The sequence below is a fragment of the Aquila chrysaetos genome, chromosome 9 (assembly GCF_900496995.4).
Source record: "Aquila chrysaetos chrysaetos chromosome 9, bAquChr1.4, whole genome shotgun sequence".
In the NCBI taxonomy this organism is placed as follows: domain Eukaryota; kingdom Metazoa; phylum Chordata; class Aves; order Accipitriformes; family Accipitridae; genus Aquila; species Aquila chrysaetos.
This window is the reverse complement of record NC_044012.1, coordinates 31428125-31452031: the sequence shown is the minus strand read 5'-3', so window position 1 is coordinate 31452031 and position 23907 is coordinate 31428125. Positions and strand designations below refer to the sequence as shown.

Here is a 23907-nt window from a genome sequence, read left to right as displayed (position 1 = left end):
TGTCACGGCGACTTGCACAAGGGCTGGACGGGGTTGTCACTCGTGCGCCGCCTGCCCGGGAGCGGGGCTCTGCTCCGCCGTCCCTGCGCCGAGCACCGAGCTGAGGGCGAGCGGGTCCCACGTCTGCCACTGCCGGAGCCCCCTCCCCCCGCCCTATACCCCCGGAGCTGCTCCGCGCCGCACAACGCCGCGGGGACGGGGAGCCGCCCTCCCTGCCCGCGGGCTCACACAGCCCCGGCGGTGCCGGGGCAAGAGGCAGCCGCGGAGCTAAACTCTTCCCCCGTCCGGCCACCCTTCCGCGGGAGGACCCGCCGGTCTCCCCCCGGCAGTCCCCGCGGCGGCGGCAGCTCCTCCGCGGGCCCCCGCCGGTTTGTCTCCGCGGTTCCAGGGCGGCCGAGGGGCCAGCCTCGGAGCCAGGCGTCCGGGCCCCTTCCTCCACTCCCCCCCCAAACCGGCTCTACCCCCGCCCTCGACGCCGCCAAAGGCGCCCAGGTGTCCGGGCCGGCCCGGTTGCCCGCCGTCGCCCCGCAACTCCCGTCCCGCGCGCGCCGACCCCTCCCTTCCCCCGCCTTTCCCGGCCCCGCGCGCGCGGGCTGCCGGCGGCGGCGCGGGGCGCGTGCGCAGTGCGCGGGCCCCGGCGGGCGGGCGGGGCGGAGCCGAGCCGCGCCGAGCCCAGCCGCGCCGCGCCGCGCCGAGCGGAGGGAGCATTGTGAGGGCGGGCGGACGGACGGACGGACGGAGGGAGACGGACGCCGCGAGCAGCGCCGAGCGCCGCATTCCCCGCTGAGGCCGCCGCCGCCCCCCCCCCCCCCCCCAGCAGCATGTCGGGCCGGTCGGTGCGGGCCGAGACCCGGAGCCGGGCGAAGGATGATATCAAACGGGTGATGGCGGCCATCGAGAAAGTGCGCAAATGGTGAGCGGGCCGCGCCGCGCCGGGACCTCGCGCTCGCCCCCCCCCCCCCTCCCCGCTCCCCTCGCCCCCCGCCGCCACCCCCACGCCCCCCCTCCCGCCCGCCGCGCCGTCCCCTCACGGGGCCGGAGCTCGCCGGGCGGCCGCGGGGGGCGGGGAGCCGGCGGCACCCAGAAGCCATTTCGCTCCTGCGAGTCACATGAAGGCGGCGGCGGCGTGTGAGGGCGAGAGGCGGCTCCATTGTGCGGCCGAGCCCCCTCCCCGCCGACCCCAGCCCGCTCCCCGCTGTCCCCGGTCCGCCGCGCCGAGGATCCCGGGCGGCGACGGGGGCGGGCGGGTCGGGTCCCTCCCGCCGCTCTCCCTTACAAAGGGCCCCGAGGAGCGGGCCTGGGGGAGCTCCTCCGCCGGGTCTGTGTGGAAATAGTGCTCAAAGAAGTATTAAAAAAAAAAAAAGGCATTAAAAATACCTCTGTAAACCGCCTGAGAGGGTTTTTTTGTTATTATTATTGCACGTTTATTTATTTATTTTGCCTTACAAGTTCCCGAGGTTTGCACGTAAGCGCAGCAAACCCGAGCGGGATCGTCTCCCACTAACGCTCCGGCGGTTGTAAATGCCGAGCGGAGCAGGAGAGAGCGCGTAATTGCCGCTGGAATTTGTTTTAAATTATATAATTAAAGGTTGTACCCCCGGTGAAATAATTCCCTTTTGTTAGGCCTTAAACGTGTTTTGGCATTTTCCCGCTTTCGTCTTTTTCTGCTTTTGTTAGGAAAATCAACATGAGGTGTTTAAACAATACAGTAAAACAGTCACTGCAATGTTCTGCACAGTCGGTCCAGGGTTTTGGGATGGGATAAAGAGCAGTGCCAGTGTGACTGGAGAGCAAATCTTTCTTCCAGCAAGTTGACTGACTGTTCAGTAGTCTTTGTGCATGTATCTTAAAATACTTACTTTAAACATTTGAAATCCACGGGGAAATCCCTCGGGTTGGTATTAATCTGCATAACTCAGCTGTTTTGAACGTGGTAAAATAAGGGGACACTTTTATTGCAATCCACAGCTAACGCTTTGCTTTCATTAAAAGGAGAGCGAAATGCAGAATTAAACATGTTCGTTATTCGGGTGAAATGGATTGTTGCGTTTTAAATGGCCTTGAGCACATGAATGGGCCCGTTGGCTTGAGCTGGACAAAGAATCGGGACGTGTGTCCAATAACGCAGGGCACGAGATGGGGATTTCAAAGAATCCAGCCATTGTGTAGAGAGCCGGAGCAGCCCGAGCACCACAGTTCGGTTGGTTTCAGGAACTCTCTTCTACTCGGGTGGTGTTTTTTAAGTGCTGTTTGCTGACTGCTGGGCCAGCTTTGAAGGGTCAGAACAATATATAGCGAGGTGACAGGACTTTTGTTCAAACAGGAGTATTGTTGGATGTGTGGGACTATTTTGTCTGTAGGTATTTCATTCATGAGCATAGCATACTTACTTTGAATCCTAGTTTGTGGATTTCAGAGAGGAGTAGAGGCAGAAGCTTGGCCATTCAACAAAATGTCTAATTTTTTTTTTTTTTCTTGGCAAGGGCTATCTGCCATCATGTCAGTTGCTATGGCTTCCTCTATAAAACAGAAATCTTATGGTATAAATAGATTTTTTTTTTTGTATGTTTTAACCCTCCTGAGAGATAACTTGCTCTAAAGGGTTCCTGTACAGGATCATCAATGTTTCTTTTGATTATTGTCAGAAGTGTTCTTACAGCTTGTTGTGTGTGCATCTCACAAGTATTTACATAAACCAGTTTTCTTATTTTTAAAGGAATCGTAATTTGAAGGTGAATCTCGTGATTCCCCCCGCACCTGCAGTCAAGTACAGTGGGAAATTAGCAAGAGAGATTCTGTGTCTTGTGGTTTAAATGTTTTGAGAAGACTTGGCTTGTTAAATTGAACTTTACACACTAGCAATTCCTGCATCTTCAGAAGAGCCACATAGGCAGTTTCCAAGTGTGCAGTTTCATTTGCATAATAGGGGCAATTTGTTGCCATCCACAGCTCTTCTGTGGAAATGCAGCCACTGAAGATTAAAATACCTTGCATCCAACATTTCATAGAACAAGAGTTTTCTTAGACTTGTGCGCTCGGAGCGCTGCGTGCTGAGGATGGGTAGAGAGGCAGACTGAACTGTAAACTCTTCCGAGCGGACAGTGGCTCCTGCGTGTGCTGCCCTATGCTTTATCGATCTGTGAAGGTGTGCAGCAGCCTTGCCGTGCAGTATTACTGAATGGCTGTACTGCCACGTCTATGAACGTGCCTATTGGAAAGCAGTTTCCACCAGTGCAGACTTTGTTCTGTAGAAAATTAAGTGTTTGTTCTTAGACAGTGAGCCCTTTGATGCAGGTACCCTATCTTCATGTGTGTTTGTAGAGTGTCTAGCACTTCTGGTATTACTGGAACTTAGTAGTAAACAGTGAAGTTGTTACGTTTTTATCTGAAGATTAGTGTAACCGTATCTCCTTTGTTTAAACCACTCTCATGAATGAGCATCTATTTCAGAAAACACATAGCACGTGTCCTACAGAATACATGGTTGTGTTGTATTTGTGTGGCAGAAACATTAAATTTCCTTGGCTAAGAGGGTAGTTCTACTTCTTTTTAACAGTACTTACAATTGTTCTTTCAGTCTGTTTTAAAAAATACTCTGAGATAAATTTATCTCAATGAATTGTGAAAGGTACAGGATTGTTTTTTGTCTTTAAAGATTGATGGGTATGCATAGATTCTAAATGGGTTCTCAAGAAGAGGCAAAAACTATTGTGCCCTCAACCAGCATTAGGAAAATACTGGAAATACTCTTGTTTTATAAAAGTCTGATTTATTAAAAGAAAATGCAGACATTTACTAAAAGACAAGTAATGGGCAGGAGACAAGTGTAAGCAGTAGGACATCTTGGGAGGCAGTGAAATAATTTGCATGGGTACATAGCACTGCTGAGCTTTTGGACAACTGTGCAAACATTTAAGGATAGAGGTATGGTGTGGCTGATGTGCATAGGTACCCTGATTTGGAGAATGTTGCTCTCCATTCAGACTTGCTAAAATATTTTTGTGCGGTATGTAATGCTCTGAGATTGAGCTTCTGCAGGTTTTGCTGCTCATGCTTCCTTCTTAAAATAGGCTTTTATTCTGAAAAGTAGTTATGACCTAGAACCTCCTTAACATGATGTCTTTGGAAAGAGACTCTTTGCTACTACCAGATTGCCACCACCTAGTTTAGCCTGGCTATGTTGGCTGTGTTTGATTTCCTGCTAAGATTGTAGGTCAGGTAGCGGCAGTTGAAGTGGAAGTACCCAGTGTATGTGCAGGAACTGTCCTGAAGTACTGTAGTGGCCCAAACACGCTGTTAATCATGCTTGAATTACGATACATTTTTTCTGGCGCATGATTATTTCTTTTTGAGCCAGGACATGGTCTCAGACTTTAATGGAAGTTGGGTGTATGTTAAAGGTAGAGTTTTGTCACGTGTAAGCCATGTTTCTCTTTATTGTAAGAAAAGGTGCTTGTTGCAACGTGGAACCTAGCAGAACTTGCTTAAAAGCAGGCTGACCTGTGTAAGTTAAAGGAGACTCTCATAATACACCATATTTACATAAACTCAGACGGAAGGTGTCCTTAACTGTTAGTCTTTGTCCATTCATGCTACATGGTATTTTATTGTATTTGCAGGGTGGTCAAGAAACACCATGTATATTTGGGGCTACTTCACATTAGTCACTAGACAAACGTCTACATAGCAACAGGCGTGCTCTGAAAAGCAAGCCTACTTTTCAAAAAAATCTTTTTTTGTGCATCTGACAGCACTTTTTGTGTATAATAATGGCATTTTCTTTCCCATTCCCCTTTCTCCTTTGCTTGATCCCACAGGGAGGTCATAATTCTGTGATTTTCACCAAACTCTGTTGCAATGCAAGTGAGTGTGATGTGATAAATTCAGCATTATGACGTCACTTCGTGATCATCAACAGAAGATGGGGTATGTGGGAGCAAATCCTTGTGTAAATACAGATCACTGTGATAAATGATAGTCACGGTAAAAGGCCAAATAAGTGTGAAAGCCTTTTCTTGAATGATAATATATTGGCAGTAAAGGCTTTCTGTTTCTTTGCCATCAAATGTTTCTAGCACTCATTGCGGCTGCAGAAGCTGCCTTGACACTTTATGTATAAGTGTAATATACACTGTTGCGTTTGCTTACCGGTATATTACTTTTATACATGGAATTTGATAGTAATCTTTGGAGCTTTAGTGTTAATATACAAAATATAAATCTATTTAAGAGTCTTGGGCTACTTAGAATGGGGAATTGAGTATGTAATTATGTAAGTTCTAGGATATTAGTATGCCTCAGGCATAAGCACTAAAGAAGTGTTGATACTAATGCTTACCCTACGTATCCTTGGCTGTCCTTTAAATGCTGTGCAGATACGGTTTGGAGTTTAAAAATGCTTTAACACAATTTCAGATAAATGTAAGGGTTTGTTTCTGTTGCATTGATTAGTTTCCGAATTTACTATAACTAAAGTATTTAAGATACTTTTCAGCATGGAAGATTAAAAGAAAAAAATATTTTTGTATATATTTTAAGTTTTGCCATTTTCCAGTGTTGTTATTCCTGAGTCATTCATGGAGGAACAGGAGAGGTTTGAAACCAGAAAAAATGTTTTTTTGTAAAGCTACGGAGTTTGTCAGCTAGACATGGGCAAGTAAAGTTGATAATTGCCACGTTTTTAGCCTGATTAACTCTCAGGTTGATGGTGTTCCATCAACCACCTTTTCCAATCCACCAGTCTATATAGAGATCAACCTATATAGTATAACAGGGGATGGTGTAATAAAAATATTGCCTAGTGATCACTTAACAAAGGTGGAATAGAGTTTGGGGAGTGGAATTCTGGTCAGGGTCTCAAGATGAGTGGGTTCAACAGTAGATCCATTTTACAGACAGGAAAACAGGTGGAGAAACTACTTAAGGTTTCACAGCAGAATGGGCACGAGATTTCATTAATTCCTCATTCCTACTCTGGCATTTGGTCAGCGAGAATATTTTGTAGTTTGTGCAGCATTTAGCAAACTTATTGTTATGGGCAGCATCAGTAAATTGTCAGTTCTAACTAAATGAAAGGGAAAGTCCCTGATCAGCAGGTTGGGACGATGTCTTTGCACAAAAGATAAAAAGTGAGTGTTCAGAGTAGAAGTGCTTTTGGGGATTTTGGGGGGGGGGGGGTGTTGTTTGTTTGTTTGGTTTGGGTTTTGGTTTTTGGCTTGAAATGGAAAGGCAGTAAGTATTACAGAAAATATTCAAAGCTTTATTTGCAATAAACATCTTAAATCCTGAAGTTATTTTACCCTGTTGATCTTAAATGTCCAAAAGTCATTACGTTTCTTTGTTAACAAATTTGTGTTTGTGCTGCCAATGATTTTATTAAGTTTTAGGGGAGGTTGTCTTCTTTTTTCTTATTAACACTTGTATGGTCTTGAACCTTCAATACTGTAAATGCTTACACATGTAAAATATTTGAATAATAGCAGTGTGATGTTGGGTTTCCTTTTTAGCCATAAGTGTTTGCAGGACTGGGATGTTGGTGTACTTCCATCACACAATATCCTTATTCCCATTGTTGTCTGAATTTACTGTGTATTGAATTCAGTAAAAAAATCCCTATAGCTGAGGGTTATCAAAACTTAAAGTGGTACTTAAGAAGCTCAAAGAATTAAAATGTCAGGACTAATTTTAATACTAGAAGGAAAAAGTTACTAATATAGGTTTCCTCCTGTGTTCTACAGTCTGTCCAGTGAAGATGCTGTGTGAGGCTGCTTTGAGATGCTAACAGGTATCTTGAACTTTTGGTTTTCCAGTGCAGCATCTCTAAGTAATATTTTGCTGTAGGAAAAGACTAAAATCTTGGGTTTTTAAAAGCATTTATTCACCTCTCCCCACACCCAAAACAAAACCACAACTGGTTTTATTTCCATAATTTCAAAGGTTTTCCTAAGTAGAAATAAGTTTAGTTTGTCTTGTATCCTTAAAAAAAAATAAAATTATATCATTATCATCTTTTCACAATTAAGTATGCTCTCATAATTGACATGCCCTCATCTCCACTGTCATTTTTATCACATCTAGCAGTAGAGCTCCAAATTAGCGTAAAATTGGGTTTTGACATACTTGAGCCATCTAGCATACCCAAATGGATGTATCTAAACACATTGAGGAAAAACGGTGCTCCAGGAAGAACAGTGGGAAAGAAATGAATCTGAAATAGTTTTGTACTTTAATTAAAATATCCTCGTGGACAGATCCAAAACTTATCAAATTGTCATATATAGCGCTTTTTTAAAAAAACAAACAAACAAACAACAAACCAGGAAAGTGTCTCGTCTAAAGGGAAAACAGATAAGATTGGCTTTAGTAGCTAAAACAAATAGTCAGGAGGATGTTTGTGGCATTTGTACAATGTGGCTGCTTTTGATTCTGGAAGCCCGTTCTAAAAATGGAGCATCGCATATGTATATTTGGAGTCACATCCAGCTTCTCCCATCCTGCAAAGAACATTTTTTTTTTTTTTTTTAATCTATAACTGGGTCCCAAATCTATTATTTAAATGTGTTTTTAAAAAAGCAAAATGCTTGAGATCTCATGCCAAATTAATTTCAGATGTTCCTGAATATTTAATGGAATTGGTCTTTGTTGTTAACTTTTAATCGATCCATTTGCAGAGCTATATTACAAACCCAGGAACCAGCAGTGGTAATCTGTGACCTGAAAACCGATCACAGAAATGTGATGAAATTTCTCTGGCATTGTGGACCTTCTTTTAATATTCTGATGTAAAGAGCTCAAGGAATTCATCCCTTAACTAAGTGTTCAACATCCTTTCCATCTCCACACTCTGTGACTGCATGATGCCCTCCAGCCAGATTTCCTTCACAATTTGTCAATGTCACAACTTCATGGCTGGCTGGCAGGGGTCTGCACAGAGTGCCGTAGGTTATGCTTTTTCCCTTTCTGATAGCCTCAGCCTTGCCTTTCCAAGAGAGCTAGGCTCTCCAGAGTCTGAATTCTGCATCACGGCACATATTGCTACCAATAAGGCTGTTGGTTCTAAGGCTAGAATTTCAGAGCTGTCTGACAGGAGTGTTGAGTGAACGTTAAATTGCTAGCAGCAAATTTCTACCCAAAAACAAACCTCAGATGGTCAAAATGCATTTAGATTTCTAAAACCATTAAACAGCTTTATGACAATCAAAACACTGGTCTGTCTAAAACCTCTTCTGCTGTCTAGAAACTTAAGTGAAAATTGTAGGCATTAAATCTGCATTTTCAATAGCTGTTCTTCTTAACTGTATGTTTAATCCAGATCTTATTACTGCTACTGCAGTTACTCACCTACTCAAGTAACAGCCCTGAGAAATCTGGAGGTTAGCAGTGCTCTAACAAGTTTCTGAAATGCAAAGAACAATTTGCACAATGCAGTACTAAAGACGATGTAATAGAGATCATCCTACTTAATAGCCTATTTAAATCCTTGACAACTTACAATAGTAGATCACTTTCTTTTGAATCTGAAATTTAACTTTAACTTCTCCTGCATTGTAATTTTATAGGGAGAAGAAGTGGGTGACAGTTGGCGACACATCCCTGAGGATTTACAAATGGGTACCAGTAACAGAGCCTAAAGTCGATGATGTAAGTATCCTGCAGATGTCTTGCTTTTTTCAAGATGTAGACGCTCATGTTTAGGGAAAGTCGAGAGAAATATGCTCTTTATTCTTTGAGCCTTTAAGCTAAGACTGGTGTGGGTCTTGCAAGCGTTTGAATAGAAGAGCTTTAGGGAAAATGTTGATCTCTACAGAAAGTGGTGGTGATGGTTCAGTGGGTGGCAGTCTTTCTGGAGTCAACTTGGATCAGTTCTCAGATAACTTAAACATTTGGCTTGAAACTGATTTTTGAAACCTTTCTCTAACATAATAATTGGGAGGTGGGGAGGGAAAGCTAAGACATCAATTACTTTTCCCCTCTTTCTCCCTGATGCTTTAAAGGAAAGTAGCTGGTTTGGAACTGTGCAGAGAATGTATTCTATCTGTGCATCACTGCTGTTTTGCTCAAAAATAGGTGCAAAGCACTGAAGTAAGGTTAGGGAAATCCTGTGGAACTGAGATCACTTGTATTAAAATGTCCAGCCCAAGCAACACAGCAGACATGCTTCTGTTGTAATGTGTGTTTTCTCTTGATAAATGTTTTGTGTATGCATCATGTTTACATTCTTAGTGTGCACTGTTCATTTGCCATGATACCATCATGTGGCATAAAAGTAAGTGTAAAAATGAAAGTTGATAGGGCTTACAAATTGTTTTTCAAAATGAACATTGTTCTCATTTTATAAATTGAAATATTGTTATAGAGAGAAAACTAATCCATGGTACCACAGTAAATTAATGATACAATAGAATAGATATCCTAAGTTTGGTACTCCTTCCTTGGGCTGTCATGTGCTTTTACTTTATTTGAAATATGAGTTAAGACCTATCTGGAAGATAACTGCTCTGTTAATAAATGTGTAAAATGATGGGTTTTCCGACAAGACAGTGTCATGATCTTGTCTTATTCAAAGTCCAAATTCAAGACCTATTTTTGATTAGTGTTGTTTTAACTACGTTTGTTTCTTTCTGTGCCTTTGATTGTACCACAGATTTCAGTGACTGTCAGAGTTGTGGCAAGCCTCTTGTATTCTTCAAATGCTTGAGCAGCATCTCTGTGAAGTAACCCATTGTGAACTGGGAAACCTTTCCTGGTTTCTTTACAGAAATTCATTCATTCTTTCTAGCTGTCAAATGTTTGGTTTTATTTTACTATTTAAAATACATAGTGGGGGAAAAGCTGTGCTATCAGAGAGAGATGTAGGATACTTAGGCTCATGGCTTCTGAAAATTGTCTTCCCGCAGTTAAGGTATGCCTGCATGGAACTTTGAAATAGAATTTCTAGTGAGTTTCTGGATGAATTTTCAAGGTGCTGGTACCTGAACTCATTCTCTGTTAAGAAGAATGGGTTTCTATAATGGTCTCTATGTGCAGAGTTTAATTGTATTTTTTGAGCCATCATCTTTAGGTTTAGGCTCCAGATTTGCTGAAATTAGGACACTTGTTCAAGACCTGTTACTTTAGTGTCCTACAGTCACATTCTGGTCATTATAAGTAGAGGCCATTGTGCAGCTGCAGTTGTTGCAGGCTTGATGTCATAAGGTTTCTGTCTTTTTGGTCTGGAAGTTTTCACAATTAAACCAAGTGCATACATTTTAAAAATAAATATCAGGTAGGGGTCATTTTGGCTATTCAATTTTGTTGTGGACATCCTTTTATATCCGATTTCATCCACCTGTGAAGGAGCAGACAGTATACTTGTTTTTTACCAGAATAGGAGAATGGGATCTTTTTTACTGCTTCATGTTTCAAATGGAAGTTGTCTTTGATTTTACTGAACACAGGTTAGATTACTTCCCCCCCTCACATGTAGTTCCTAAGACAATTTGACATTTCTTTGAACTAGAATTAGCTAGGCTCTTTCCTCCTACTAGTTTTGGAAGGCTGTTGTGGAACCTCACCACTCTGATGGTTAAACATTTTTAAAAAAAACTTTTCAGCTGAAATTGCTCGGAGTCATTTTTTAATATTTCTCTTGTGGCAAAAATGTCCTTTTTACCTTTAAAAAAACCCAAATAACCAAACCTAAGAGAGATTATGTCCCCTCTGAACTTTCATTTTGCAAAGGTAAAGAAGTTCATGTGCTTTCACCTCTGTTTCACATATTAGGGAATAAATCTGGCTTCTCTGAAGTAAAAATACAATTTAAAAATAAGCCTAATAATCTATTTAAAATAGAGGGAAAAGTCCTTCCAGATATCACTTGTTGAATTTCTTCTGCAGTCTTAGACAATATTTGATTGTGGCTTTAGTTCCTTCCCTCATTGGAGGACACTGTTGTATCCGAATGGATGGGTTGCTGAGCGTTCTTCCTAGAGTCAGGCTTTTAATTGTCTTCTCAGCAGGCACACAGGATCCTCCAAAAGCAGCGCAGCTGGCTCTTTCCTACGAGACTGATTACGTCACCTCTTAATTGAAAATGCTGCATCCCTTAGCAGACGCAGATTTTCCACGTGATGGATGCCACTGTCTCTTCCTTTGTTTTAATGCTTACAGTCCGTACTGTTGTTCGGTCATGAGCTTGTTGTGACCTATTGTTCATGTAGGACTGTCTTGCTTATGCTCTTTGTTTTAGGCCAATCTGATTTTTCTTAATCCATCTTTTAGTTTTAATGAAGAAACAGCATTAGTTGTAGAGAAGGAGGAGGTCTCTGCAGTGTTGGTCATTGAGAAAGAGGTAAAAAGTTGTCTCTTTAGTGTTAAAATTTTAGATCTGTTATCATTCCTGTTGTGCATGCATGCATATTGTCCAGGTGTATTCTACAAGCTTTCTGATATGGAAGGGAGAATGTACTGAGTTTTGTAGCAGAGTTATAAGCTCAGAAATAGGGTAGTTTCATGAATTTTAGCCCTGCCTCTGATCAGTGATGTTTTCTTTTCCTGGCGTAGCAGAGATTCTTTTGTATTCTCCTTGCTTTTGTAGCTCTTTGGACCAAGTACAAAGTTAGCAGCCAGCACCTCCCAGGTTCTCCGACTCAGTTTCAGCAAGCCATTTAATCACTGTGCCTCAGATTCCCTGTTTGTAGAATGAGGGGTATTACTGAGTACTTCTGCACTTTTTACAAAAATTATGCAGTTGTTTGAAGATAAAAAAACATGTTTAAGTGCTGACTGTTACTAGAATTTCTGGATAAAAACCTATATGTCCTAGTGTTTTGTGTCATGAAGAATACAATTAGAAAAACAGCCCTGCAGTTATCGGGACTAATGCCTTATTGATAATATCAGTTATTATTACATTGGCTTTATTTCTCACTTGAAATTAAGAGAGATGGTTACAGAAGTAATGAGTGGGAAGGGTTTTATATTGCAACATGGATTTCTCTTCATGGTGGTAGTCTCATTTGTTTGTGGTACCTTTTGTTTTTCAGAAAAATAAGAATAAGAAAAAAGGCAAAGATGAAAAATGTGGCTCTGAAGTGACCACTCCAGAGAACAGCTCCTCTCCAGGGATGATGGACATGCATGGTGAGTGGGAGAAGGTCAGCCCCAATTAGCCTATTACACTGCTATGAAGGTATAAGCTAACAGTGTCAAATTCTCCGTTGCTCAGATGTATGGACAGCACAACTGAGTCAAAGTGAATACAGCATCAGATACTCATTTGGTACTTTGGACTTCTCTTCTGTGGGTGTACTAACAGTTGTTTAAATGCCATTTTTATTTAGGCTGTGTGTAGGGAAAAAATTGTTAGTGGAGCTAAATATGAAAACAAAAATAGAAATATCTACCATTCAAAATACTACACTCAGGTGAAGTAGTCACTGTCAGGATTGCTGCTTGAAGAACCAAAAGACCCCCAAAAAAGCCTCAGTGGCACTTTCTATAAGTTCTGCAGGTTTTGTACTTTTTAACTCTATAGGTGATTCAGGTCAAAAGAATTCTGCAAGAGCCAAGAAAGTGAGCTCTGGTTTTGAGGTGTCTTCCTTCTGCTTCAGCTTGATGAAATTAACTGGTTAAGAAAATATTTTTTCGCTTGCCAGTCAGGCACTATTAGATCAATTTTTTTTTATTACTTTTATTTTTTTAATGTCAACTGTTGAGTGTTAACCTGGTGTTTATTACAGAGGAGCTTGCACAGCTCAGCTCTGTTTCAATTTTTTACCTTCTAGGTGTTTGGATAACACTAGTTTGGATAACTTATGGCTGAGAATGCAGCACTATTTGAGCTGATAAGAGGGCATCACTTTTTAGTGGGTTGTAAATTTTTCATTTCAATTTTACTTGCATTTGTATTGCTTCCTGGTTGGTTTTTGCAGTGTTCACAGCAAGTATGGCCTTGCAATTAAAGGATTGAGCAGAATTTTCACAGATCTTGATAAATTTTTCATCTGATTCAAACCTCTTAGCTTTTGACTTGGTCAGATAATTTAATTTTCTTAAGTCTTGTTTCTCCTACTCATGAGGTGAATATACTGCTTGCTTTTTTTATCATATATCACTTGCATTTTTAAGCCATTACTGTACAATTTCATGATAAACTTAATCTGATCTGACTTCAAGCTGCTCTGAAGAGAGATGGTCCCATCACCAGCTGTGTGTTTCTGAAGTCCTTTGGATGTAATGATTGTACAGATGCAGAGGGAGGTGGATCGACTTGCATGCTAGTCATCTAACTAATAATGTTTTGCTGGGTTAATTTTCTTTAGGGAGCAGGAGCTTCCATTTTGGTTACCTGTGGTTGTTAGACTGGCTTAAAGATTGCAGGAAGTTGCACCCCACTGCTATCCATAAAGTGTTAGCTGAGATACTTAAACCACTGTCACTGGTTTTCACAGGAAGAGGGTGCAGGCAGAATATTTCCTGTTAACTACAGAGACACGATCTGTGCTGCAGAAAGTTACTGTGATCCAAGTTTTTGGAGGCTAGAGAATATGCTGCACAATTACCACTTAGAAACTGTTGATAGCAGGACTGGATGTTACATTTTACCTTGATGGGCTTTTGTTGGGGTTTTTTGTTGGGTGTTTTTTTGACCTTCAGGATACAATACAAAAACTCTCTGCTCATCTGAACATTGTAGTGATGGGTATTTGTAAATCTGCAGCATGAACACTTAATTAGCCCTGTATTATATGAACTATAAAATGAAGCTGTAGCTTCAGTTGATCTGTTTTACTCGTATTACACAATTCTGGGTTCTTTTGGAAGAGATCTGAGTAAAACACTCTTGGTTTTATTGTATAATAATAGTGAGATCACCTTTTTTGAAGTTTTCTGGTTTTTAGTGACTGCTAGAAAACTCCTGTCTTACAGCATAGGCTGCAAGAGCAAAAATTGTGGTGGTGTAGAAAAAGGTTAGATGTAGTGTTAGTCTAAATGCTTGGACTTGATCCCCAACAAGCTAGACTGTATCATGTGTTATCAGGGCATAATACAGGAAAAATACGGAAGAATTAAGGTGTGCTTTTTATCTTCTCAAATTAGACTTTCATGTTTTTAACTCTTTTGTTAACAGATGACAATAGCAACCAGAGTTCAATAGCAGATGCTTCTCCAATAAAACAAGAAAACAGTAGTAATTCAAGTCCAGCACCAGAACAGAACTTGGCAACACAAGCAGACGGCACTGAAGTAAAGTCTGATGAAACTCAGACAGAAGCAAAGGAGCAGCCTGGTTCAGAAGGTAAGCTGAAAAGACCATCTTCAAAGCCAAATAAAAAAATGTTATCCTTCAGTGTATCATTTACTTGCTTATCCATTCTAAGAACTGAGTCTTAACAATTTGAAAGAAATAGTTTCTGAATTCTCAGCATTTATGTGAAAATGGACCATAATTTGTCTGGCCTACTGGTGATCCTTCCATAGAACTGGAAAGGTTAGATTGACATTCAAGGTCTTTTCAGAGAGGAAACAAAGAAAATACTTGGTTTATTGTTGTCATAATCTCGGTCTTGGAAGAAGAAGTAGTTTAAAATCATCTTTAAAATGGCTGCTACCATGTAATCACACAAATCCTGGAAAGTATTACTTTTGTAGATCCGTGAATGTTTGTTATCTAGTGTGAAAGTAAAACAGAGGTGAGATACTTTGAAATTATTATTTTAATTGTGTAAACTTTAATGTAAGCTTTCTTTTTTCTCGACCTGCTAGTTATTTATTCAAAAGTTAGCTCTGAATTCTGTCCTAATTTTCTCAAAGTGTTACAATATTGTACTGCAGTTGTGCACAGATTAAAAATACATGTGGGTTAAGAGCTGTTTCTGAACCTCACTCTTTAAATGGTACTTCGAGTAATTGAAACATGCTCTGTATTTATATTCTTGGGAAGATAACTTTCTCCGTCCTATTATAACAGGTAAAAGATGTCCTTAACACCATTCTAATGATTTGGTTGCAGAATTCTTCCCATAGCAAAGCAATTAAATTATGCCCTCCTGATTTAGCTCTTAGCTCAGTAGATCCACTAACCAATTTAAATTTAGAGCTTTTATCTGGTAATAGCAGAATGGTTAAGTATGTTAAATGTTGTCATTTTAATTGCGGTTAAAATTTGACAACTGAATCATCACCAAATTGAAATAAATCAGAACACCATGTCCTTCAAAGAAAATCTCAACTAGCATATTTGGTCACGGTAAATGGTAAGGATTTACTCCTAGGTCTAATATTGTCTGAACCTGCTTGTGTGAAGTTGTTACATAGCATGCGTGCTCCCCTGACTAAATTTAGGTTCCAGGAAAATCATACCAAGTTCTCTGGATTAGTTCCAGAGCCAGTTACTGTAAAATGAAAGGGAGAAGTAATGGCAAAAAATACGTGTTATTAACGTGTTTTCTTCTTTTGGTTATATGCTGTGTTTAAAAATTTATTAAATAATTATTTATCTACCAAAGTGTATGATCAACCAAACCCCCGGAACTGTGACATTATTCAGCTGGATTGGGTTAATGACCTTGTAGTCTATCTAATGTTACTACACTGAAATCAGGGAGGTTCCTTAAAGCTAGGGGACAGTTTGGGTGGTCAGAAAAGCCTAATGTGGACTTCTTAAAGAAACAGGTACATTCAAAATATTTTGCTGCGTAAACAAGTCATTGCAGGCATTGGAATAGCTTGGGGCTTGGCATTTTAAAATACGGATCTCCATGCCCAAAGGCCAGCAGCAGCGTAAGCGGTAGCTGTCAGTAGCACTGGAAGAGAGCACAGCAGCTATGAGCTGTCTGTTGTGGAAGTTGCTCTAGGTGTGGGTTTTTTGTCATGAGGTGATGGGCACATCACAGAGTGCTCCTTAGCTCAAGTAGCAATGTATGCTCAGACATACACAACAGAAATTGAAACTGAAATTCCTTCTGACCCTTGGGACTTGTTTCTTTATCAGTATGAACATGCTTTTCTGGTGAGACATGGAAAGGAAGACAATTCTGTCCGAGTTTGCTGAATATGATCTTTGAGACTGCTCATCATAGGCGTCACTGTATCTTGAATTCAGTCAGAGAAACTTTCAGAAATGTTTGTGATCCTTTTTATACAGTACACCACAAAAATATCCATTACTTGCTGATTATGTCATCTTCTTTAACCAAAGTTGTAAAAAAAATTTTTTGATCTTGCATTTCTCATCATCTAGAATAAATTTGTTTCCTGGGTCAGGGACCTGTGGAAAGGTCACTTCATAAAACTTGACTCCATGCATACTTCTGAGAATTCATTCAAGTCAAAAAGGATTTTTAAATGATGTGAAGGAAAGAATGGGTTCCAGTCCTTTAATGTGGGACTGTTCTTGATGTGGGTACTGAAGGAAATATAACTGACCTTTTACAATCAAAGGAGTTTGGTTTTGGGTGGTGGTTTTTTTGTTGTTGTTTGTTTTTTTTGTTGAGTCTCTGCTTCTGGATGTACTGTGTTAAACTTCCAGGGATCTTTAACCTGTAAAGACATTTTAAGTGCCCCTATCCCCTCTTTGAGTCAATGGGTGCTTTAAGCCTGAGTCCTCTGTAAGTCTTGCTCAGAGAGAGAGAGAGAGAGAGAGAGAGAGAGAGAGGTTTAAAAAAACAAACAAAAACCCCAGACCAAAACAAACCCCAGAGCTATAACAAGCTGGAAGACTTCTCCACAAGTGTGCACCAGAATTAAAAATTCTACAACTTCAATGGTTAAGCTAGCTAGCTGAATTTCTAAATTTTATGTTAAAAGTAGTATCAAGCAAAAATTGGATTTTAAATACATGTCTGAATTTCAATTCAGATAACTTTATTCTCTCTCCTGAGCTACACAGTTTTTAGATCCATTAGTTGTAACGATTCAGCCCTTTTTGTAGCTGCCTTTTACTTCTGGTTTGAAGCAAGTTTCCTTGCGGTCAGTCCCTTTGCAGAGTTTATGTTGAAACTTGTTTGCTAATAGCGTTGACATCGTTCTGTGTCACAGCGTGTGCGGGAGCTTAGCTCCCTCTAGGGAGTGATTCCAGCAATTGTATACTGCCGGCAGCGTGAAGGCGAAGGTCTTCTGGCAGCAGCCAGTGGTTGTGGTCCTGGAGTTTGGGCTTAATTCATTATATTCATTATATTCATACAGTTGTTATGTATGTTATCATTAATGGTTACACGTGGGTGAAATTTATGTGTTTGAGATGTGGCTAATGAGAAGACATCCTAAAAGCTCATGCTGAATGCTTTCATTTGTTTGTTTAAAATTATTTCTTGAAATTTCAGATACCTCTGATGAACAGAATTCACAGTCTTCAATGGAAAATTCCATGAATAGTTCAGAGAAAGCAGAAATTCAGTCCTCTGGAGAAAATGATATAATTACAGAGGCATCTAAAAACTCTCAGGTAACTTTAAGTGCAAAAGCCCAGTTACTTGGAATTTGGAAAAGAGTATTTTTACCAAAAAGCAGATGTAAGGAGGCTAGTTGTGTATTTAGACTCATTTCCAAAGGTGAGGACAGTAAAGCAGCTGTAGAGTATTAAGTGTACATGTATCTGGTTCTGTGGTTAATTTGATTGGTTTCTTGCATTTCACATAATTTGAACAGTAAGACTAGATTGGTCTGATTTATTTTTCAGTTTCCTAAACCAGTCTGTGTTAGTTTTGTAAGGGAATATTAAAATTGCATGTTAATAAATTGTTTGGACCTAACCTACTGGACAGGCGCCCCTTTGAGGACCATTCAGAAATAAAATACCTTCTATAAAAGTAAATGCATATAGCAGTTAGGAAAGTTAATTTTTTTAGATTCAGTGGGTGAGATGTTTGGACACTTACTCACTGGTATAGTGAAAAATTCTGCATGGGTGGGAGAAAGAAATTAGCCTTGCAGTTGTCACCCTCCACCAAGATCCTCAGGCAGAGCACTGCTCAGTCCGTTGGTTTTCCTTGTGGGTGGTTGGCTTGTTTCAGTGCACACCTTGTGCTTTCCAAACCTTGCGTGTTCTGTCCTGTAGAGATTGCTTTGGCTACAGCAGGAGAAAATTCGTGTGCACTTGGTGTGGGTTGTGCTCGAGTGTGGAGCTGAGGGAAGTCCAGGTATTAACCATGCATCAAGGCTGTTGCTTGGAATATTCACTGTGGTTTTTAGCCTGGAACTAGAATTTTGCCCTTTGTCGGTAGACAACAACAAGTGTAAAGATGTTGAGGTAAGATGTAAGTAGAGGACTGATTTCAGGAAGCAAATGCACTCGGTCATGTCATTCTCGCATCCAGGGATGCTTTGTATTTTACAAATGACACACCAGGGAATTTGTTCATGGTTTTTGTTTGATGTTTATGGTGCCTGAAATTCAGTGCAATGATAACGTGGTTGTTTTTCTTTTCCCCCTCATTAAGGACTCTGAAGGAGTGCCACCTTCTAAAAAGATGAAAGTAGAGGCTTCCCAACAAAATGTTGAAGAGATTTAGACTATAGATTTTTCTGGTCAGTTTTTATGTAAGGTACATCAGTGGGCTTAATTATAGAACAACCTTACTTAAGCATCTTCTCTTGGATGAGGACAGAACTCCTAACTTTTCAAGTTACCAAGCAAAAATCCAAGAAAGCCTAACAAAGGTTTAACTTCTCAGACACTGAAAACTTTTTCCTGTGAAACAAAACATTGAGAACTTTTAAGTTACTGTCTCTGAAATGGTTGGAGTAAACAACTCAGGAGGGGTCTACGCACTGTTTCTAAAGTCAAAATTACAATTATGTTGCTGCTGTATTTTTTTTTTTTTTTTTTTTCATTTCTCTATTTAACATTGTAAGATATTTAAGGATGGTACAGGTCAGGTATTAGCTTTCATGTGAAGTTCATTGTTCTGGCGTGATGTCTGCTTTTGTTTTGTGCCTTGTGTTCTGAAAACAGTGCTAACTTTTAAAAGTTGTTTTGCAACTGTCTCCTTTGCAAAGTGGCCTATGTTTGTATAATGCCATGTAGTAAGGCTTTTTTTTTTTTTTTTTTCTTTTTTGTTTGGGGTTTTTGTTCTGTTTTTAATTTTTAAATCCCTGGTGCTTAAATTTTTAACAAATACAGATCAGGAAGCCATTTTCACTCTTGGAGTCCAAGGAGAAAAAGGAGCTTGATATTTTATTTTAGCAGCTATAGTGGAGATCTTTTATTGAATGCATGGCATTCGCAACTGTAAATTTGGTCTTCTAAATACTTAACTTCATCAGAAGTTAACATGATCTGTTTACCATTTATAGTCCAGATCTGAATATATACTATAACACAGCAGTTAAAATACTTGCGTATTAGGTCCAGATCTCTGTACTGGGTACAACTTGCTTTACAGAAAAGTTCCACTATGTACATAAATAGGATCAAAGGGATTGATGCACAGTGAATTTATTTTCAATTGGTCTTTTTTGATACCGTGTTTTCATTGAACTGGATTTCATTGTACTGTTTCTTTATAAGATGTTTACTTCTATGTTCCAGGTTAATACTGTATTTGGGGTTTCTTTTTTTCTTTCAGCAAGTCTTGTAAATAAGCCTTGTTTCCATAGTCCCTACATCATTGTTAGAAATGTTCCTTCTTTTACAATTATGTTGAAGTGTGCTTATGCTAAACTTGATTGAAAGGCACGAAGTATGTGCAACTCCCTTCAAATTTGTGGCATATAGAAGTGCAGAACCATCTGCATCAGGGCACAAGGGCCTGATCTTACAGTGGGCTTTGTACTTCCAGGGTGAGCTCCCAGTTGCAAATAGCTGGTGTCGGTGGGAACCACTTATTTCTCACCTCAGTACACGCACGCGCGTGTACATACATACATACGTACATATTGCTGGATTGGGCCCTTAGTCTGTCTTCACTTTGTGTGGGAGATGGAACTTGTAATTTAAAATATGATCTCACAGCTATGAAAATGGTTGCATATAGTTTGTAAGCTAGGAACTGTAAATACTTTTTTAAATGAAAAAAAATTGCTTCCAGTTGATACATTTTCATAATTAGCTCTTCATTAAGCTTATTTATTTCTGAATTCTCCAATAGTGAAAATGGCTTGCACTTAGACTACTGCATTGCGTTTGCAATTACCACTTTATTATGAAAAACAATGGGGAAGTGGGGGGAGGGAATAGAGGGAGGGAGGAGTGGGGAGCCAATACTGACCTTCCATAAGATGTTTTTAGGATTGAACTCCAAATAACGTATGACACTCATTTTCGGAACCTTATGTTGAAATAAAACTTTTTGGATTTTAACTGAATAAAATTTGCAAATCATTCATGAAAACAGTGTGCTCCCTAGTAAGTTTCTGGGATTTCTGGTCTGATCATGAAGTCCATTAACATTCTGAAAATAAAGAAATGAGGAGCCAAAAACTATATTTGCACAATATATGCAATGAAACGGTAGAATTCTCTCTTGAATTGTGTGTATGCCTAAAATGTGGATAACTGGTCAATGACGATTGATTTGTATGTATATTACATTCAGATTTAAGTGATATTTTGTGAGAAGTTCTATTGATATATTAAATGGGCAAATCTAGAAAGATTCAAACTTTAAAATATTTTTGATTTACTAACTTTTTGTTGTTTTTAATGCTAAAACAAAACAAATCTGATGCCACCTTTGACAAGTAGTCATGTTTACTAATCCCTATCTTCAGGTGCATCGCAGCAAGTTTTTAATTTTAATTTTGTAGGTGTTTCCAAGGGAGTAAATAGACTTTTCGTTTAGAAACTAATTCCTGTACTTTAGGGAAGAAATAAAATATATAAATAGCACTAAAAATACCTCAAATTTTTCATTAGATAGAAGCATTTATTGGCATTATTGACATCAACAGGTTTAATTATAAACTTCCTTTTCTCTCCTGTGGCTTCTGCTCAGAACTGTTCATTGTTCTGTGGCTTACAAGACAAGGCGTCATAACCATATTCCTAGAGGCTTTATTTCTAAAGTAGTAATGCTTTATTTACAGCTTATACAGAATACATTCAGAACTTTTTTTTTTAACCAGAGATTCTAGTGACAACAGACAACTGAACAAGCAGATAGATTTGGGTTCCTTAGACCTGTTATTGTCAGTCTCTAAGGGAAGAGACTTTGACATTATCTGGTATGAAGAAATCCAAAATAGTGTATAAGACTGTTATTAGTCTTTTTTTGAAGTGCCTGATAACATTTATGGGCCAACGGATGTGATTAAACACATTTTAATGCCAGAAAGTACAGATGGGACCAAACCAGAACATCGAATTCAAATCAACCTGAGGTTTGAAACCAGATCTAAATCCAGCTTTTTTTGGCTTGGACCTATCTCTACCAGAAACTTGTTTTATGAACTCACTGTAAAAGGGTTTATTGAAAGCATTGAGACGTGGAGCAGACGGAGAGATGTAATTTTTTTCAAGACGACTGAAAGTTCTCATACAGCTAATGTTTTAGAAGTAGTGCAAATATCAAGAAGTGCTTCCTTGCTACAATGCTGAATGTTGGAGCTTCAGTTACAAATAAATACAAAAAAAAGAAAGAAAAAAAAAAAAAAAAAAAAAAAAAAAGAAACTAGAAGCAAGCAAGTAAATTAGCTGAGTTTGTGGAACATGTGGGAAGGCCTTCCGAATAAGCGATTTACTCAGCCAAACATTTTATAGCAGAACTATTCCTTGGAATTTTTATGCTTGGGAAAGTAGTTGTTAAACATTCCAAAAAGTGCTGGCACTTACAAAACAACAAAAAATAATCAACAAGGCAGTATAAAATATTGGTTTTGGGTGGCTATCTTCATACATAAACATTGTCATGTTTTGGAATGTTCTTTATATCTAAGGGCCTGTTAGAAGGTGTAAAGAATTTTGTTTTCTTCAATACCTAATCGTTTTCCATCTTATGATTTGTGTGTGTGTGTTGTACAGCAGTATAATTTTTCACTTATTTATTCCATCGGTAGTTATGGTTTGTACAATGTACAATGGTTTCATTTCAAAAATAAAATAAAAAATCACAACATGAATGCTGTGTGAATAATTTTTATCAAGAAACTTAATCTCAGTTTGGTTTTTTAAATTTACAATAAATTTCTGTTTTTATAAGTGGTATTTTTAAATGTGCATTCTATGGTGTTGTCTCATTTGGTAACATGTAAAATGATTCACCTTTGAGTGGACCAAAGGTGTCTTGGTACTGCAGCAGGACACTGAGCAGGGCGGGGGCAGTTTGTAGTTGTTGTAACAACAACAAACAAACAGATATGGCCAATGTAATTACAGCAACCTGCAGAATAACTCGGTAATTTAAGGTGCTTACTGTTGGCTTGGTACTCAGCTAATGGGTTGTGGTAACTTAAATTGGAGGGAGGAGGGTGTAGTGTAGAAACATGCTTCAGTTTGGAAACATGCTGGAGTCTGATGCTAGCAAGGGTAGAACTCTCTTAAGGAGTTTTGGAAACATTCTTTACATTCAAGATGGATATAAAGCGTCCAGCTTATTTTTAGTGTTCTGTGTGCTCTGTCCCAAAGTAGCCTGCAGTTTTACAGACAGCTGAACTGGTCTGCTGGCTTACCACTACCAGAAGGGTGAGCCACAGCTAGCTTGCCTGCTCCCAGCTTGGCTTTGCATTTACTGAGGTGCTCATAGCATCCTCTCATCAACCACTTAAATTTGCTAACCTGGGAAGAAAACTACTCATTTTAGTTAGGTTTTTTTCTTCTCTGGATTAGTGAATTAAATCAGCAGACTTCTACAGAGGAATTGTATATAGGGTGGAACTGGAGAGAGAGGAAAGAACAGGTAGAAAGGAGGATGTAATTCAAGGCAGGTCTCAGAAGGAAAGACCTCTAAACAGGTAAGGCTTGTGCCAGTAAAGGGTGAAGGAGTGAGCAACAGCAGAGCCTCGCAGAACAGCAGGGAGCTGGAGGTTGGCCCTGTGGTTTGCCTGGGAGCAGGACGGGCAGAGGAGCCGGGGGAGTGGCAATGGGATGGCTGGACTCCCAGTGCCTGCAATCAGCCCCGCAGTCTGAGGCTGTGAGTAGTATTCCTTGGGCTCTTGCACCTCATCAACCATGGGAATGCTTATCTTCCTGTCTGTAGATTTAGGAGGATAATCTCTTACCACTAAGTGTTGTGGAGTACACTGCGGGTATATTTTTAAACAACTTGAATGTCTCTCTGTTCAGTGTGTATTAGAGTTAAATTCTAAGTCGGTAAATGGCTGTTCATCCTGTGCTAAAAGCCTGCGCTGTTGAAGGAACATCATCAGAAGACGGTGGCCTACCTTTCACCTTGCACTGCAGATTGCTAAAAAGAAACAGTAAGAAAAAAGCATACTCAAAAGATGCTGCTGTGGCCCCTTAGTGTTTGCCTGTGCCTCCCGGAATTCCTTACTGTGGAGGAGGAGAGGATAGCTGGGAGTCTTCACCTGTTGCTGATCACCTAAATGCTGATCTTAAAAAAGACAAACCAAGAGGTCTGTCTCCAGAATAACTGGATTTATTTTAAGGGATGCCTTTTTGGGTGTTTGCACTGAGGATGACTAGAGGAGAAAACTCTGAACTGCATCAAATGTTAGTCACAGCTTCAGACTGCTACCCCTATTTTTAAATGATGGTTTGGTGTACTGCTAACTCTTCTTAGAAAATTGCATTGCTGCCTAGTGACTTTATTTTAACAAGTGACCCCTCTTTTCATACAGGAAGAAGCAAGTGTGGCTTGCTTGTAATTTTGTGAGGTAAATGTATAGGCTGTTGTCATGGAAGAACTGTATATAATGCTGTTATTGATGTGTGGTTGTGATTTTTTTTTTAGTCCAGGTTTAGTTCTTAGCAAACTACATGTAAGACTTAAAATATGAATGTTGTTTTGAAACACTTTCATTTTTTGTACC

General features: G+C 39.9%; 1 protein-coding gene across 2 annotated transcripts; it reads left to right on the top strand.

The window, feature by feature from the left end:
* Positions 1-650: 650 nt before the first annotated feature.
* BCL7A (BAF chromatin remodeling complex subunit BCL7A) lies at positions 651-22038 on the top strand. 2 transcript variants are annotated; one of them, XM_030025900.2, is made up of 7 exons: positions 804-913; positions 4818-4926; positions 8559-8640; positions 12024-12120; positions 14111-14278; positions 17304-17425; positions 18420-22038. In XM_030025900.2, the coding sequence occupies exons 2-7, from the start codon at positions 4892-4894 to the stop codon at positions 18489-18491; spliced, it is 576 nt and encodes a 191-aa protein (XP_029881760.1). In that variant the 5' UTR covers positions 804-913; positions 4818-4891; the 3' UTR covers positions 18492-22038. The 2 variants fall into 2 exon arrangements, with proteins under 2 accessions (XP_029881759.1, XP_029881760.1); XM_030025899.2 differs by lacking the exon at positions 4818-4926 and having other exon boundaries at positions 651-913.
* The last annotated feature ends 1869 nt before the right edge of the window (positions 22039-23907 follow it).